General features: G+C 40.0%; 1 protein-coding gene across 1 annotated transcript; it reads right to left on the bottom strand.

Moving 5' to 3' along the window:
* Positions 1 to 8649: 8649 nt before the first annotated feature.
* On the bottom strand, positions 8650 to 9463 carry LOC128713659 (microsomal glutathione S-transferase 1-like). The gene is made up of 3 exons (XM_053808521.1): positions 9338 to 9463; positions 9145 to 9221; positions 8650 to 8890 (listed from the first exon to the last, which is right to left on the bottom strand). The coding sequence occupies exons 1-3, from the start codon at positions 9461 to 9463 to the stop codon at positions 8650 to 8652; spliced, it is 444 nt and encodes a 147-aa protein (XP_053664496.1).
* Between the last annotated feature and the right edge of the window lie 8393 nt (positions 9464 to 17856).

Here is a 17856-nt window from a genome sequence, read left to right as displayed (position 1 = left end):
CAGTGACGAAGGTCAAAAAAACGACCACAGATGCACTTGATGAGGATGTTGTTCTAATACCTCTCCTGGAAAATATTCGCATCTCATTTGATATGAAGATACAGAACCTGTTGGGATTCCCATGCTTGCCAAGTAATGGTTTACTAGAAATGTTTCAACATTTATAGTAAGATAGTCTATTCTCGTTAATGGGTTCGATGAAATGCATTAATAAAAAGGCAGATACACAAGGCCACCTTTCACAATATGAAAGTCCATTTACATAATTTTTAGAAGAAAAAACTCAAATAATAATCTATCAAACCACATCCGTAAAATGAACCATCCGAAACGAGTATCAAATCCCAAACACCGCATCTTCCTGATGAAATTTACTGACCAAACTGGCCCTTGGTGTATAGTCCGGAAAATCACTAGTAACCTGCAAGAAACGGGAACAGCAAAAAGGATCTTGGTGCCTTTTTTACACCGAAAATCCTTAGCAACTGATCGGTGACAGTCGTAAATCCGGCACACAATTCTAGCATTCAGTTGCTACCATCCCAATGCCGGAGATTGCCAAGGGATTTTCTTGTACCTTTCATCAGAAACTGCTCACCGGTTATTTTTAACGCCAATGCTCTTTTTCCGGTTTTATTTGAGTCCAATTTAGTTCCGCATCCGTTGGTACCGTGAAGGTGTTGGTAACCTGGAAGCTGATTTTTTTCCCTCTCCACTCAGTATTACGATATTGATTTCTGGAACCTTCGTCCAGTTGTGGTGCCCTTTCCGGTTGAGTCCCTGTTTGTTGAGAAGGTTATTCCGTTCGAACTTTCGCTTTTATTTTCGTCCATTCACCCATTCTACGCTCTCGGTTGCATTTGCGGAAAACCGCAAAATAAACAAATAAATTACACTTCTTTATTGGAGGATTACAGACAGTGTGAACCTGCCCATGGCTTTGGGACCGGACCGGATCGTTCGGGTAGCCCTGTGGGTTCACGTGTTTTTCCTCCCGCCCGGAAAAGTGTACCGAGCGAAGGTTCCGACTCGATTAATGGTCTCTGTACAACGATTTTCCCAATCGTTTCCCTTCACAAACTGGTTGATTCACAGGAAAGCGCATTCCCAGCGGCGTTGACGAGAAAACAGTTCAATTGAAAGCGAGCAACGCACCAGTTCGTTAAAATTCAATCTACTTCGACCGACCCAAGGGCTGTAATAGAAATACCAACTGAATTCACAAAAAAGGTGTTACAAAAATGGGAGATAGTATGAGTGCCGCGTGAAGACTCTCGATTTTACAGATTACGCAGCTGGCGCCACCGTGGTGCCTCGAGTCATTTGTTCAATTTGGGTGCGGGCGATAGGTCTGAACACGGACGAGAGTCTAATCAAAATTTCAACAACCAACACTAAATTTCACCAACCACTGTCTTCCTCGTTGAGGTAAGGAGAACGGTGCTGCAGAAAAAAAGAAACCGGCAATCCTTGTGGCTGGCCGATTGCCGCAAAAATAATTGGGTAAACAGATTATTGTGATTGGAATCGATTTGATCGCAACGTTTTTAGAAACCAAGTCGCTTAAACCAAACGAAAGACCCTTGCGGGAGGAAAAAATGGCGGGCAATGGGATTCTTAGCAACCACACCCGTAATTTTATGGCCGAGTAAAATTGAATTCCAATTGATAGTTTTGAGGTGGAAATTAGGTGCTTGAGAGGCATTTAATTTTCCAGAACTCACCTTCCAGGGCGTAGGTCATTGAAAGGTTTATCGATGGTATTAGATTTGACAGCCAATTTTCGGAAGTTACGGTTAAAGGAAGACCCTTACGGATACTTTTAAAGAATTACTGGTTCATTGAAAAGGAGAACACGAAAGGATTGCAAGGATATGTCTGTGGTTGGCCTAGCGTGGAAAAAGGGATGCTTCATTTAAATATTGCAAGCTGAAAAATGTTTAATGAAGGTGCGTAAATCTCGTATCGATAATATGCGGCACGTATTCCATTACGTCTTGGCAGAGCGTTGTACCAAACGATGAACTGAGCCACCGAACTCCCGAACGGTATTGACGAACTTTATACCGTGCTCTAAATACTTGTCAAATATTCTTGAGCACGTTCCTTGTACCAGAACTGCTGTATTATGCAGCGTTCTGGTAAGATAAACCCTACCCTGCCGACAAACGACTTATCACACTTCTGGCAAAGGTTTAATCCACTAGCAACGAAAGATGGATGGAAATTAACTTGCAATCGTGTCTATAAAACGAGCATAAACAATCATGCAGCGCTGAGGTTCATGACACATACGGTTTCAACCATTTTTACCATCCATACCATCACTGACTTACGGCAAGATGTTTTATGTCTTACCTTCCCTGCTGGCATAACTTCAACTTTAAAGCATGTTTAATAAAAGATAATGAAATAAACTAAAACCAACCGGAACCAAAACAATGTTTTCCAGCATTCTCGCAAAGCCGAGCATTCGTCTTTAATGTGTAACAATTCGGATACCTATGGTTTTATTGTAGCCATTGCCGTGTCATCGCCACGTCGTCGTTTTCTGCTCCTTTTCCCTGTTCTCGAGTGATTGTGGCGTTAAAGTTTTGAAATGCAATTCTATTCATAGCATCCATAAAACGATCAGCACAGAGCGAAAATGTGTTTCCATTTGTTCCTGCACGAATGATTGACGAAAAAATGGCGCAACCGTTTCAACACGAGTGAGACCCAGTCGAGAAATTTGTATTTTGGATTTCTTTCTCTCATTCGTCCATCCCACTAAAGCACAGTACTTTGGCATCATCAATCAAAAAACCACGACGTGTTGGAACGAAAAAAAAACTTCTCTGCTGGGCCAATGTTGTACCATTCGAATTTAAGCCAGCAGTTGGCCGTTGGGAAATGGTGGAAGCTACTGGGAACTCTAAAAGCGTGTTCTCTTGTTTCTGGAGCTTTGGCAAACTTTGGACCATAGAACTGGACCATCAAGATCGGATCTGTCTTTCCTAAGCTTATTTTGCTTTTCCCCGTTCATGTGCTTTTTTGTGACTTCGGCATTGGAAAAACTGGATCACAAAAACCAGCTAAAACAACAACAAGAATCATGAACCATGCCCATGCTCTAGCATGCGCTAATGCTCAGCAATGGTGCAAGTGACCTCGGGATGATGATGTTTGTAAAATTGGGTCCCCGAAAATGAAGGATTGCTTGGTCATGGTCCCGGAGATTTAGCGAACTTTGGATCTGGGTGAAGTTTTGCATTATGCTGCGTCGAGGCAATGGCAATTGCCGGGTGGCCGAGAGTGCTTTTTCTTTGCTGTTCGCCAACGCTTCCATTTTCGGTCGGTCGAACGGCTGGCGCAATGCGGTGGATTTGACGATGGAAATTCAATCAAAACTTTTCCATCCCATTCTGCACGGTACCGCTCGGCGAGAGTTGTGGCGGCTTTTCCCGTCCTTGTTTACCTCCTGTATGGTTCGCTGATGGTTTGCCAAATCCCAACGCAACTCGTACGGAAGTAATTATTATTAATGAATGATTTTTTCGTATGACAGTTTTTTGTTGTTGCCTTCGTATTCATTTGCGTCGAGTTTGCTCGGCGCTTTTCGTTGGGCTGACATTGAATATAAATTGATTGTTTATTTAGGGAAAACCATTGTCCTCCGACTGGGGTCCATTTGATCGAAAAACGATCGTTAAATAAACAATATTTAAAGCTTAATTTTGTTTCGGCCTCATGTTCAACTGTGACGAAGCAGAATGTATGGTTATATGGAAAATTGGATGGAACACGATGTTTGAGATGTGAAGTGTAAAAATGGCAAACTAAATGCCGTGTTTCAGGTGTTAAATACGTGTTGTTAGTTGCCATTAAATATCAATTGATTGTTGATTGAGGAGAGGCTATATTGTCAATATAACTAAAGCTGATTTAAATATAATGATTGACAGTGACGTTGTTAAATTAATCCATGATGTTGAATACTGTCAACAAAATGCGTATGCAAGAATAAATAGATTATTTAGAAGCTTAATTAAAACTAATATCCAAGATATCAACATTTTGTTATCAGCTACATTGAATTCTTAAAAGGTTATTTCTAACACCATTAATTCGATTTTGTGTTATTTGCGTTGTAAAAATGTTGGTCTAAAGTTCCACACTTTGAAGAACTGAATCTGAATTGAAATTGAACTATTACTCACTGCCTTCACGAAAACCTAACACATGGAACAGAATGGATAGGTAATTTGATTTGGACCAGAGCTAATTCATTCAATTCCTATGAAACACAGTTATCAATAAGGTTTTATGTTTATGTGGCTGCGATGTTATCGTAACATGGAATTTCATTAAATTTAGCTTTTTTATCGCTCCATAAATAACATAATCACCGACCAGCTTCCATTATGGCATCAGATAAAATGTTCCACCAGCATGATACCTCGGTTTGCCGGTTGCATGACAAGCAAACACGCTTTCAAACACAGTGAAAAAGAAAATAAAACCCTAATCAGTTCTTTAAACGGGATTTGCACTATATTCACCATCACCATTTGTCATCGATTCAAGTGCAAATACATAAAATTAGCTCAAATCACACCAATCCACCAATGGTTCCCAAAGAGGTACGAGCCACTAATTTGCGACATCCGCTGCTAGAGATGCGTCGTACAAAAACGGAAAACACAATAATCGAACCCATTATCACGGCTGTCCGATTTGCGGTGGCTAGAGCAATTGCATAAATCATTTCGTTTAATTAGTTGCTACTATGATTTAAAATGTTATGAAAATAAGCAACCTAATTTCGTTCCGCCTGCCCGTCCGCTTTTCGCCCCGTTCTCCGTGTTTCACACACACAGCCAATCAACAGCCAATTTGGCCATGTTGTAGCAGCCGGTCCTGCTGGTTGGTAGTGATTCAAAGCGTTTGCAGTCAAATATTTAGTACACCCCGGAGGTTTGGAGTTTTTCGCCAAGGCCAGTGCCAGCATAAATCGCATAAATTTACCTAATTGGTGCATACATGCCCACAGCCGGTCGGACAATTCTGCAAAATCGACATCGGAATGTTCGTGCGCTGTGAGGTAGAGGTACCATTCGACGAAGAGCATCAACGGCAACGCGCCTCAAATTGAAGTTGCTTTGGTTTGCCTATCGAAATATCCCAACAGTTCTCACTCGGTATACTCTCTGCGGGCATCTTTGTCGGTGACTAATTTGCATTAAATAAATTGTACGGCATACCGAGTGTTTCTCACCAACCAGTCCGGTTGTTAATTACTTCGGACCGAAAGTTTAACGATTAACGATTAGACAACGCGGGCTACCCAGGTCGACTTTATGATGATGGGTTGATATTCGCTGCTTCAAACAGAACAACGCGAAGAACAGCAATTCAGACTGCATGAATGAAAAACGGGTTTGGGTTTTCCCAGTCAGACTGCGCGCTGTTAATTTACCCATTCGAGCAGTTTTCTTCGTCAAGCGGTATCATTCGCTCGGGTGTTGTGGAGGCTGTGTGATGGCGTTCCCGATTGCATCAAATAAAACAGTGTTTCATGTATTCATGTTTTTTAAATGGTTTTAAAACATTTAACAACGTTTACTCTACTCGTGGAGCAAGATCTGGAAATTTATTTAACGATAAAACATTAGAATATCGACATGTATCAAAGATACAATGCAAACTTGTCAAAACTGCTTGAAAGAGTAAATTTAGTACTGCTAATTTTCCCTTGATTTTCTCTTAACTTACACGATAAATTAAGGGTGTTTTAAGTATAATTTAACAACATTTGCCTCACTGGGTTGTTCCTGGGTTGTTCCCCCCAACGTTCCTGTCACAGGCTGTGCTTTTGTAAAAAACTATAACACAAGTAATTGCTTCACTTTGATTTAATTATTGTATAACCGATACGAGAAGTGTAAGAAGCTATATTTTTTAATATTTTTTTAGTTTTTAATATAATGTAATATAGTCGAAAATGGCATCTGTTCCGAAGTAAATGAAATGCATTTACATGCATTATGTAGACATTCAAGAGATTTCAGATATAATTGATTTTAAAATATTTTGATCTTCGTACTACTTCTTAAATTAATTGAAATATGTTTTGTTTTTGGTATAACGGTTGGTGAATTGATTGTCTTATGTCGAATAACATAACAACTTGATTTCAATTTAAGTTACTTTCGATAAAGTATTATGTTCATTTAATCTTATGTCTATTTCAAACCCTTCCTAACTAACCAAGCACTCATCGATACAGCACTATCGAAACAGTGCATTCTTTGTTGTATGTAAAATTCATAAATTTAGAGAAATACCATTTACTGTGAAAATATAAAGCAACCAGATGTTATTCTAATATCTCATTTAATTTATTTGTAAATTACATTACATTATATCATTACACAATTCATTGGAAAAAAAATCAATGCGGGCATTATATAATGTCTTGCACAGCTGGAATTTCTTTAATATTTCATCGACCTATACGGCACATGGAACAGTGTGTCACCAGAATGCGTGACCTTCTTCTGTATCTGAATTGATACGGTAACTGCCCGTCGGGCATGCCATGCCAGTGTGAAATATGCCGTGCATCTTTCGTTCGAGCGAATGAAGAAGCAATGTTGTAGCTTGCCAAGCGCTCACAGGCAAAGGATGTTTAGCTAACTTGACCACATGACCCGAAAACCAATTGCAGGAAGGAAACAGTCCTTTCGGCACGTTCTCCGACATCCCGAGGCACTGCGTAAAGAGTCGGTGCGCAAATATCAGCGTCATCTTTGGCTACGGTTAGTTTATAAAGCTGCCATGCTCTTCGGACCGATTCATCAGCTCGGGAAGATCGCCCAATGCACGTAACAGTCAATTGCCTGTGGGGATCATCGATTTCCTCTACACTATCGGTACTAGTCAAGCAAACTGGTTTGGTGGAAGGTCAATCAAATGGCTAGAAGCTAAATCAATAAAATGCTGAACGTCATCAACAGCCCAAACTAGCGTTCGTGAGGTGAAATCAGCCGAAACATGCTTTGCTACGGTATTTCGTTTACGAACATGGCGAACTGATCATTCGAAATGAACATTTATGCTTTAAACTTTGATGCAGTGTTTTGTTTGTTCAGGTTTGACATTCCGAAGATAAGGATCGAAAATGGATATTTTTGCAGTTTATCAGTTATATTTTGTTTATTCTTTTTGTCATGTGCGCATACAAGTTTGTTCAAATAACAGGAAAAGTTAAGGGAGAATCTGATAAGGGTCAACTGAAGTGATATGAGACAAGTTGCTTGATTAAAAAAAAAAAATAATTAAATAAAATTAAATTAAATAAATCAATGCGTACTGTATTTTATTAAGTATAGTGTATAATATTATGATGAAATACTCCCTGCGCACAGCATTTTAAGTTACCCAATCTGGACGATGGTTGGGATGGCATGGCTATTTGTGTTTCGTTACTTAATTGTTTTATCAAGTACAATTATTTTTTTCTAAAAACTCCTAAAAGCAACCAAATGATTGTTAAAAATTGAGGAGCGCTCAATACAATACGATTTGGGCAGCAACTACAGATAAGTTGCTTTTACTTTATACATTTTTTTTTAATCAGCTTGAGTCAAATTCAGTTACTTAGTATTCATTTTAAAAATCTACTTTTTAAATTTGCCATGAAGAGATTGAATTTTAATTTGATTTCAAATTATGTTATTTTATTTGGTTCCTTCGTTGCATGAAATGAATAAATAAAAGATACGACATTTTCGTTCATAAAGAAGCAAAAAAAATAAGATGTCGTAATATTCAACCCAACATCCAAGTTTAAAAAGCACCCAAACAACGATCCTTCATCAATAGATACAAGTTCGATGAGAACTACTCCCTTGGCTGGTGTCAGTTTTCTTTAGACATCACGTTACAGATTAGAAAACAATTGTTTTCATAACGTTACGGTTGACAGCACGTTAGCACCCTTTATATCATAAGCTTTTCTTGATTTCCTTTCACACCCCTTTTGCACTCAAACAAATTCACTTCCATCAGTTTTCGTTGTTTTCCGTTCTATTCTCACGCAAGATGACAGCAAAAAAAAATGCAAGATGGTACAAAATTGCAATAGAAAAAAGACCTCGCAGGAAGCATGGTTTCGAATAGATTTTAGCAACATCTCCACCCCAACGAAGGCACATGCAACAACGTTGTCTTTGTAACATCTGCATTCGAGGAGAACAGCCTGGAGGTCCCTGGAGCACCTCAAACACATATACACTTCACGTATACCGATAGCAAACAACATTTCGTAGACAAGCAAAACGAGCTTTTGAACCAACGCAGAACGTGTCAAAGAGTGTTCACCGTCTGAGGAGCCCTGCACAACTGGAAACTGATCGTTTTCCAGCCATTATGAGTCGATTTAAGAAAATGCGCACTGAATAGTAATGATTTTTCTTTCAATATGCACCCTCACGATGGCACACACTCCGTTCCTGGATTCCTTCGCTTGCAGAAAGAATGGATTTTAAGTACACTTAAGGCTGAAGAGCTTTCTGACACCCGGGCAACTCGTTCGTCCCCGGAAGCACGAGGGCCAGTTTTATTTTCGCTCCATTTTCTTGCTTCAGTTAGGGTGTTTCCGGAATTCTAGAGAAAGTGCAGCACTATCATGATGCCCATGAAAGCTGTCGTGAAGAACCCGGTTGCCCAGGCCATTCCCCGGAACTTATGCACCGGTACGAACACATGGAATACCGTGTGGCATATGCGAACAGCCGCTACGAGTCGAAACAAGTTGACGGCGACGGTTACGCTGGGGTTAGTGAACATGTACAGGAAGCTGATGATGAAGTACGGCAAAATATTTTCCATATCATTCAGATGGGCACTTTAGGAATCAAGAAAAAAGAAGAAGAAAAATGAGAGGTTGCGAACATGTGCTCGATAAGCATTCCGAACGGTGCGGTCACAAAACAGCAACGAAATCTCGCAGAAAAATGGCATTGGAAATGTGTTGCATTTGGATTGCAGCTCGTGAGAAAGCATGAATTCCGAACCCGTATTCCATTCCGGACGGTCAACACTGGGCAGTAAGCCAACCCATGTGCACATGGCATAACTTCACCAGACGTAGTTACATACCGTCGAACACGTTCCACATCCGGATCGTCATACGCAACTTTGCCTCCCGGCTTAACATCTTCCGGATTCGAAAAGACCTGAAACGAGCAGCCAGTTTGAGACGGTAAGATTCACAAATCGGGGATTAACGCTCCGTCCTAGCGCGGGGAACCGGTGGGCTAGTTGTCCTTTTTTCTTCGGCCATTCCAGTTACCTTTTTGGAGCCACGCTGCAGCCCGGTCAGCACCGACATGAGCAACATCTTTAGTCCGAGTACGGCTGCCCAGAACGCATAGGCTTGGAAAACGGCCGGTTCAACTTGTCCGAACACTAGCGACATGATGATACCGGTTTCAATAGAGGCAACACTGGAGCAGTATGGTACAAAAGAACTGGCCGGGCTGTTAGGTAATGCTTATCGCACGAAAGGTGAAATAATACTAGGGGTCCGGTTTCAAGAAGGCGGCCACTCGGAATTTAGTTTCCCTTATCAGAGTATAGTGTGAGGCTTATCAGAAGAGTTGTGTGCTAAATCGGTGACTGGCAGATAATGGCCGGCACGCAAGTGTGTGTTGTACAGGCAAGGTAATGAATTTATGCGCATACGTTACCGTTAGAAAAATAATCGCAATTAATGCAACCGTGTGTGATTTGAGAAATTTGTGATAGTATGCTTAGGAGCGAGTTAGGTAGTTGTGCAAACTACATTTCTTTGAAGTAAAACATATTATCATACTTTCATTATAATATGTATGTACTGATGAAAATGCATAAAATATTATTGCACGGATTTGCGGATTTCGGATTATTTTCTTTCGTAGTAATATTTACCGGACTCTCAGTTGATGGAGCGTAGAAAAAAGAGAGTGTTTAATTTCATTGCACCTGTATTTATAATAATTATTTTTGAGTGCTCCTGGCACTAACCTTCCTACAGTTGACGAAACTTAACGAAACCGATCGCTAACTGTCAACTTCTTGGCTTCGGTGTTATTTTGCGTGAACAATAATACAGTAAACTTTTGTTTTAAGAACGCCCTCGGAACCATACCATTCCGCCGGAAAACAAAAGGACGATCGACGAAAACACATCACAATAAACAAAAAAAAAGCACAAAACCTAAGAAGACAAAATGGTGAAACGACTCGGACGATCCACAGCAAACAATAGAACATCTTCCACATCTACACCTTGACCAACAATATCACAACATACATTCACAACTGAGCATGCCCAGAATAAGGCAAAAGACAAGGAGGAATTGCTTTGAGGAGTTTGTATTCTACGCAGTCAATATATGGCAGATAATACGTCCAATAGCCGTTATAATTGTAATAAATAAATAATAAATAACGCTTTCTTTTAATATTTCTTGAATAACAACAAAATAAATTAGGTATATTGGATTAACTTACAAGTTACTACATGTAATTAAACTATTATTACTGCATGCTAATAATTGTCAAGGTGTATGCTGCAATAATGCTGTTTTAAACATCTCTAGTCTTAATTCTTGACCGTAACACAACCACAACCATAAAAGAGCATTGGCTATGTAAACATACATCATAACCAATTGGTATGTTTACGAGAACCGCAAACACTTATTTTCTAAGTATCTATCTACATATCTTTCTCATCGCTCCTTTTCTTTTTGCCATCTCATGGAACGCAATAGAATTTGTTTGTGTGTGTGTTTTTTTGTGAGTTTAGGCAATGAACACACTTTCGCAACCATCACCGTAGGATGACATCATAGCGGTTCCTGCAAATTTACGATGAGACTGCAGTTCTCTAAAGTGGATAAAACACTCCACCCCACCGTGTAGCCTTTTCAAGCCCAAGTGATGAATACTCATCTTTACCCACCCTCACAGTTTCAGCACAATGTGCAAAGCTTCGCTCACTATCAACGACATAAAACCTCATCACTATTATCATTTGCGGGGCCGCGTTAAGAGGAGGCTCCAGTGGTAATAAATTCGAACCCAACAATATTCAAATTTTGTTCCATCTGAAGGATGTAAAATTTGGACAAGTGTCTTCGGTCCCGGCGCCAGCGCCATTTCGAGCTGTGGGAGGTAACCCGCTTGCTTCGGTCACCACCAAAGACACTGTGAAACGATGACCATCAGTAGGATGACCCGGTTGTAACACCGGTGGTTTAAGTTTTATCATGCTCCTACTCTTTAACCCCGGCGAACTCTCGGGGTCACGGACGGTACCATCATAATTTATGCCATTTGTTCACTTTTGTGATCTGTGACGATCTGCTAGGCACTAACCGTGAGCGGTGCACCTTTGGTGGTGTAAAAATACGATATCAAAATAAAAACACAGCGGTAAGCACGGACGGAGAAGTTGAGCTTAAAAATATGTACAAACTTCTCGTCTGTTTTTTTTTATCAAAGATGGAACAGAAAACGACTGCAACACATTTCGTTTCCGATGGTTGGGAAGATCCTTCACTGTTGGTTTTGCACTGTGCCAAACCCATAGCGTCAGGATGGTCGTGAGTGGGTTCGTAAAAGTTAATCCAAAACTCAAACAAACCACGATGACGACGTCACGAGGAGTGCATGAAAAAATAAGATACCACAGCATATTAAAATTCTGCAATTTGAAATTCAACACTAAAGGCTTCGAACGAAGGTAAGTACCAGATGAGAGAAAGGGAAAACCCGGTGGACAACAGGTTCAGAAGAAAGGATGGCAAAATGGAAGAAAAAAAATGAATGAAAATGAAAAAAAGCGCGGTAAGCCGAATAGTGGACACAAAGTGTGCGCGAAAACGAGAAGGGTATGAAACGAATAATGTGTACTGTAGCGGACAAAAATACGCAACGGTCAAGAGGCAGCGTGGATAGTGGATTGGGACGGTGTGAAAAGTTATTATCACCAGCTTGGGCCAGATTGCAGACGACGGGGTTTGCATTGGCCTTGTTCGAGTTTGTGGCGTTCAGATGATTTGCCTTGGAAAAAGGACACCAGCGGTTCCCGTTCAACCGGGTCCGGTGGAAGTTAGCGGCAAAAACCGAAAACCAAACCCAACGCGAATCCTTTGGGAAAGGAAGGAAAATGTTGGACGATGGCTCGGACTAGCATAATCTCGTTTTAAAAGGTCGCTTCGCCTTGAGTGGGTGTTTTTATTTCATTACCTTTTCTCACACTCCTTACACCGGCGCACAACTTCCTCCGGTCTGCCGGACAGGCTTGCTATGCGGCGTTGAATTTCAGTACGTTTCTCGCTTGTCACCTTGCTTTGCAGTGGCTGCGGTTCGATGTATGCACACCGCCTCACGGCAACCCCAATGAAACCCTAGGCCAATGATCGCGAATGCTTTCCGAGCTCGCAACTACTGACAGGAAAGTTGGGGAAAGTGTCGCATCCGAAATGGGAACCGTACGTTTATTTTGCTTTTAATGGAGGTTATTTTTTATTCCAATATAATTCTCCGAAACGTTTGTTGGTTTTTAATATGGGAAATAATAAGAATGCTAGCGAAAAGCTACCAGTTTTCACGTGAGATCCGAGCGACTGATTATGTTTACCCGATGCCAAGTTTGGCTTTCACGATTTGTTATAAGGAAGGAAGAAGCTGGGTATGGGTGGGAAATAAATGGAATTATAAATTTGCATTTTATATTACTCGTTCTTGTTTAGTTTCATCGTTTGACTTCGATTTGACATTCAATATCGATTTGTGGTTTCGTCATTATCATGTATAAATGAATCAGGCACAAAAAACAATGCTTAACTGTCTGTAGAAAAATTGTACATATATTCAGTTAATAAATTCTTCATTTTTTTTAAATGGTTCAACAAATATCAGGTTAAGAAAAAAGGAAATCTTTTTTTTTCGCCGTGAATGTCAATAAAATCATAAAAACAATGCAGTAAAAAGTTGTTCTAACCGGCTTGTTAGTAGCCGTAACTAATGATGTAAAGATTTTTTAACATTTTCACATTTTACTTTTTATGTTCACTACAATTTTACTGCTTTAAACTCGAAGCTGGATTCTTAATGATGCTTCATATATCGGATGTACACCTATCAAACGGGATTGATCGATTTTATACCTGCGAACCAAACTCAAAATGTTAGACCTCCTTTCTATATTCCAACCAGGCTCACGCGTTATGGCCAGAAAGACCCTTTCCAAGAGCGCAAATTGCATTTTACAACCCTCAGCATCTGCTTGACTATCATGTCCCGTTTTCAATTTTTCGTACCCGTACTCCGTACTCCGTGATCTCTCTTCCTTATCCTTTCCTTAATATTAGTTATTAAGCCACTTTGTTAGGCCTTTAAGGCAGACTTATGTGATCAATAAATAAATAAATAAATAAATAAATAAATATAGCTACCGTTACCGTTACCGTTATACATGCCTTTCTTGTAAAGTTAACAAATGACCATAAATTCCCAGCTTTGATCAACAGGAAAGATGTGGTGTGTACAGTCTGGAGCTAGCTTGTGATCACCTACCATATTTTGATGACATCAATAAACGATTTTGACCATAAAGTATATTAGTTTTTTACCACGAATTTATTTAATAGAAGCATCATGAAGATACTTAGCAAACTGCAACTAAATAAACAAAAAAAAACTATGTTTATTGGACTTTAATTGGACAATCCGATATATGTTAAGTAAAACAATGATGTATATTTCTTTTTCCTCAACCTAATATAGTTAAAATACGTGCCTTATGAAAAGATTGTTGAACAGCGTGAAACACAGCGTTCAAAACATAGCAAAGAAATTGAACAATTTATTTTCATTGTCTAAACCATGACAGGCAATGCAATAACTTGTTCCATATTGTACACGAACGCCCGCAGTGCCATAATGCCCTTTTACACAATTACCAAATGCTTATTTCATTAGCATGCACAGCACAGATTATGAATCCCTCTCAGGTTCACACGATGTGAGATAATAATTTCTCGCTTTCTGCGAGGACCTCCTCCTGTGCCCATTCCGAAGAAAAGCAATCAATCAATCATTTAATTGCTTTCCCCTGCCTTGGGATGCTCCGTCTGTTATAGAGACATTTTCTGTACAAATCCCATGGTGACATTTCCGATTTGTGTCCGTCAGCCAGCGGTATATGCCGGAAGCGTCTCGCTATGCTAACAACACTGCAATCGGAATCGAAACCTTGGATCGTTCAAGATACCGCACTCTCCGTGTTGGGGAATACTCGAGCTGTCCGCAAAACATATTTCCTGTTTCCGGAATTGCTATCAGCGGATATACGCCCGGAGGGTTCGTGTCCAATCCGAGGGCGATCGAACGACTTGATTATGTCTTAACGCACGACAGATCACAAAACCGGCCATTAAAAGTCATCGAACTGCACCGGTTTGCCACCGTGCGCTCGTCAAGAATGGTCGTTCCGACCATCATCGTGCCGAACTGGGTGATGGTGGTACATCTTCTAATCGAGATTCTAATCGAGCCCCGTTTAAAAGGAATTAGCGATGATGTGCGCTGTAGCTGGTGCTCAAGTTTTGTGTCGTTTCATTCTCGGTTTGTACTTTCTTCGGCCCGGGAAGCACGGGAAGTGGGGCAGGCCTTTCAAATGATTCAACGATCGTGCCAAGTCACGCTCATCGCTTTCAGTCTGTGTTTCGAGTGCTTTCCTGAGGACGCCGGGATGGGAAAGGATTGCAGCATGAAAATGTTAAGCATTCGCCGAAAGAAGTTCCCACTTATGCCGACCATGCCGCTCATGTTGATGATGATGATGATGATGAGGATAATGAATGAGTAAACATTGAACAGCAATCAAGAGTCGATCGGTACCATTTTCCCTGTGCTCTCGGACTCGGACGTCTTCCGTTTCATCTAAACTCCATTACTCTCTGGAGGTGCAGGAAAGATAGTTCAAACGGCGGTGATGTGCTAACCGGGAGGTTTGGTTAATGTCGTTGGTATATCTAGGTTGCCCGCTGGCAACGGAAGAACATTGTTGAGTCATTTTGAGACCCAAGGCTCTCCTGTAGCACTAGAAGTGAATTGATGCTTGCTCGTGCGAAGCCGCATAATTTTAGCAATCTCGGCTTCGCTTCACAAAAACACACTAGAACAGTCGTTCAGCAGACTGGAGTAGTGAACTATCGGTGGTGGTTCGTTTCAACAGAAATCTCACACACAAACAATGCCGGAAAAGGAACGGATCCTTCTTACTCACGAACAGATCCCGGGTTCCCGGCAAATTTGTGAAACGCTTTCGCGTGACCCTCTTTGGGGAACCCTCCGCTGCTGGTCGTGAGATAATTAGGGAGGAAAATTCCAATTTACTGAACTCGAAGGAATCCTGGCAATTTTTATCCTACTGCGTTTTTCCCGCTGGTGCCTTCGTTCCCGCAAAACGCAAAAGCAAGCACAGGGAGAAACAGGACGAAGGTTAAGTTTATCCTTCTGGTGCGTTCGAGTAGCAATCGAAGAAATGGCAAGCTGGAAGCCATTTCGCTTTTATTGGCAATCTTTGTTATGCTACCGGGGATTCTGTCTGCATTTCGGAGCGTTTCTGTGATGGTTTTAGTTATTCTTCTTGGACTGCTGTTGCTTTTAGACTGCTATTATTCCGGTATGCTGATTTGTTCGATGCACGGTTCTTTTATGATCCGAGCATTGATGCTGCCGCTGGTTGCTGTTGTGGAAATCTCTCCGTCTCCGTCTCTATTCGGTCGTGCAAGAACATGAGAAAATTAGCTCGGTTTCGAATACTTTCCATCAGTGCCATTCCAAAAGTGAATGCTGCTGCTAAATGACTTTGTGTTGCTTTAAGAGCAAGTATCGATTTTCACATTTGCTAACCGTCGTCATTATCTAGTTCGAATGCCGAAGATGTGTTTTGGAGCTTTACAAAGCGTCAGAGGAATCGTGGATGCTGAACAGAAATGTCTGTTAACGAAGCAGTTCTTATCTTGTGGAATTACAGATTAAAATTAGATACCGCCGCCATACCAACGATAATGAGCTAATTAGGTTTGAAGTATGAAATTCGCTCGAAATATAAATATTTACGGTCAATTTGTATGGTTTGTTTCTAAACAATTGATCATAAACGGTAAACTGTCAAAAAGATTAGATTAAATCAAATGTCTCAAAAAGTATAATACCAATTGCATTGGCATTTTATATCTAAACTGTAAAAGGAATGTTTTATTAAGATATTTTTTTATAGCATTTGTTCTAGCAAAAAGTAGTGCATAATCTAGATTTATACTGCAAAACATTATTTGTTTGTAACGTAAAAAAATTCTTTTATATTTCCCAGCACCGATGGCTGTTAAGAATGCGGGTTAGTATACTTAATTTAACATGCACATAGTACATAACCAATTTGAAACAGGAAGTATCCAATTGAAAACATATAATTGAAAACGGAATTACGATGGTAATGAAAAGAATTGGTTTTATCATCAGTATAAACTATATTAAAATGAAACAGGCTGAAGGTGTTTGACTCATACACCAGAAATAAGATACAAGCAAACTCACCTAACAACGTAAACGGTAAACGGTAAACATCATTGAAAAAAAGTGAAAATCAGAAGTGCAAAGGAAGAAGCTCATCAATTGTGCCCGATGGTTAAATCGGGCGCATCAGTGACCAAAGATGATCAGTAAGAACGTGCTGATGAGGCGATTATCGTGTGACAATCTTGGCCTCATTGCGTTGTTCCTAGATTTCTACACCTGCGAGCAAAATGACTTTCTTTGGCGAGTATGGTATCGCACTTAAGAGGTATCTACTATCTTTCTGCCATTTCCCTCTCATGTATCGCATGGAAATGCAAATTATTATATAACAATGACTTTCAAACCACAATGTTGAAACAAAAGAGGGGTTAGCTTGAACATTTAGATCGAACGTATTTTTATTGCGCTTGTGATCATGCAATTCGGCAGTGGCACTTTGTGGTTTAATTAATGCTGCTATCCTCGTTTATCTTCATTTGCATCGGTAATTGGTGTTGTAAGCTAATATTGATTCAAACAATGCTTTCTTCTTTTTTTTCACCAAAACCCGATTCTAGCGAACTATTTTCTCTGCGGCACATCACCTCAAAAAGTCTAGGCAAGTCATTTCTGGCATGTTTTTAACTTTATGGTGTATGATTTTTATTTTATTAAGCATTGCGATGATACGTATATTAGAAACTCAAGGAAAAGTTAAGCATATTTAAGATGAATATCCTTATAGGAAATCGCATGTTGAAATTTTATTTCAACACAGTCAGTCCTTTCGCAAATGTAATTTGTTCAAAATGTGTTTAACTAATATCGGAGTCTTATTAAAAATAAGTCAAAAATAAATTACTCTTCAAATCATGTGTAATATTAATTTGCTTTGGTTTATTGTCTGCTAGACATTTATATCTAGACATCTTCATAATGTATTATAATTAACGACACATGTTATGATGCTTATAGTTACAGTTAAAATATAATATAGTTATAGTTATAGTTTAAATATGTCGCCAGAATAAAAAAGGTAGCTATTTTCAACTTCAATATATATGCAACTGTTCAAACGAACAAAGCATGTTAGTAAACACACCCTGTGAAATAGATTAGTTTTGGCTTTGGTGCTACAGTTACTGGCAAAACCACAAACCCTATAATCATCTTAAAACAACTCCATTGCTTCGTGTGCTTCCGAGAAGATAGTTAAAACAGTCCACACTCCAACAAAGTAAGCCAGCTGCA

The sequence above is a fragment of the Anopheles marshallii genome, chromosome 3, assembly GCF_943734725.1.
Source record: "Anopheles marshallii chromosome 3, idAnoMarsDA_429_01, whole genome shotgun sequence".
Lineage (NCBI taxonomy): Eukaryota > Metazoa > Arthropoda > Insecta > Diptera > Culicidae > Anopheles > Anopheles marshallii.
This window is presented reverse-complemented; position numbering and strand designations above follow the sequence as displayed.

What these genes read in the sequence shown, in the direction of transcription:
- LOC128713659 (XM_053808521.1), bottom strand. Translation starts at nt 9,463, where the DNA reads ATGTCGCTAGTGTTCGGACAAGTTGAACCGGCCGTTTTCCAAGCCTAT. An exon ending in TGCAGCGTGGCTCCAAAAAG is followed by an intron (nt 9,222 to 9,337) that starts GTAACTGGAATG and finishes TGCTCGTTTCAG; the next exon opens with GTCTTTTCGAATCCGGAAGA. An exon ending in GATGTGGAACGTGTTCGACG is followed by an intron (nt 8,891 to 9,144) that starts GTATGTAACTAC and finishes TGATTCCTAAAG; the next exon opens with TGCCCATCTGAATGATATGG.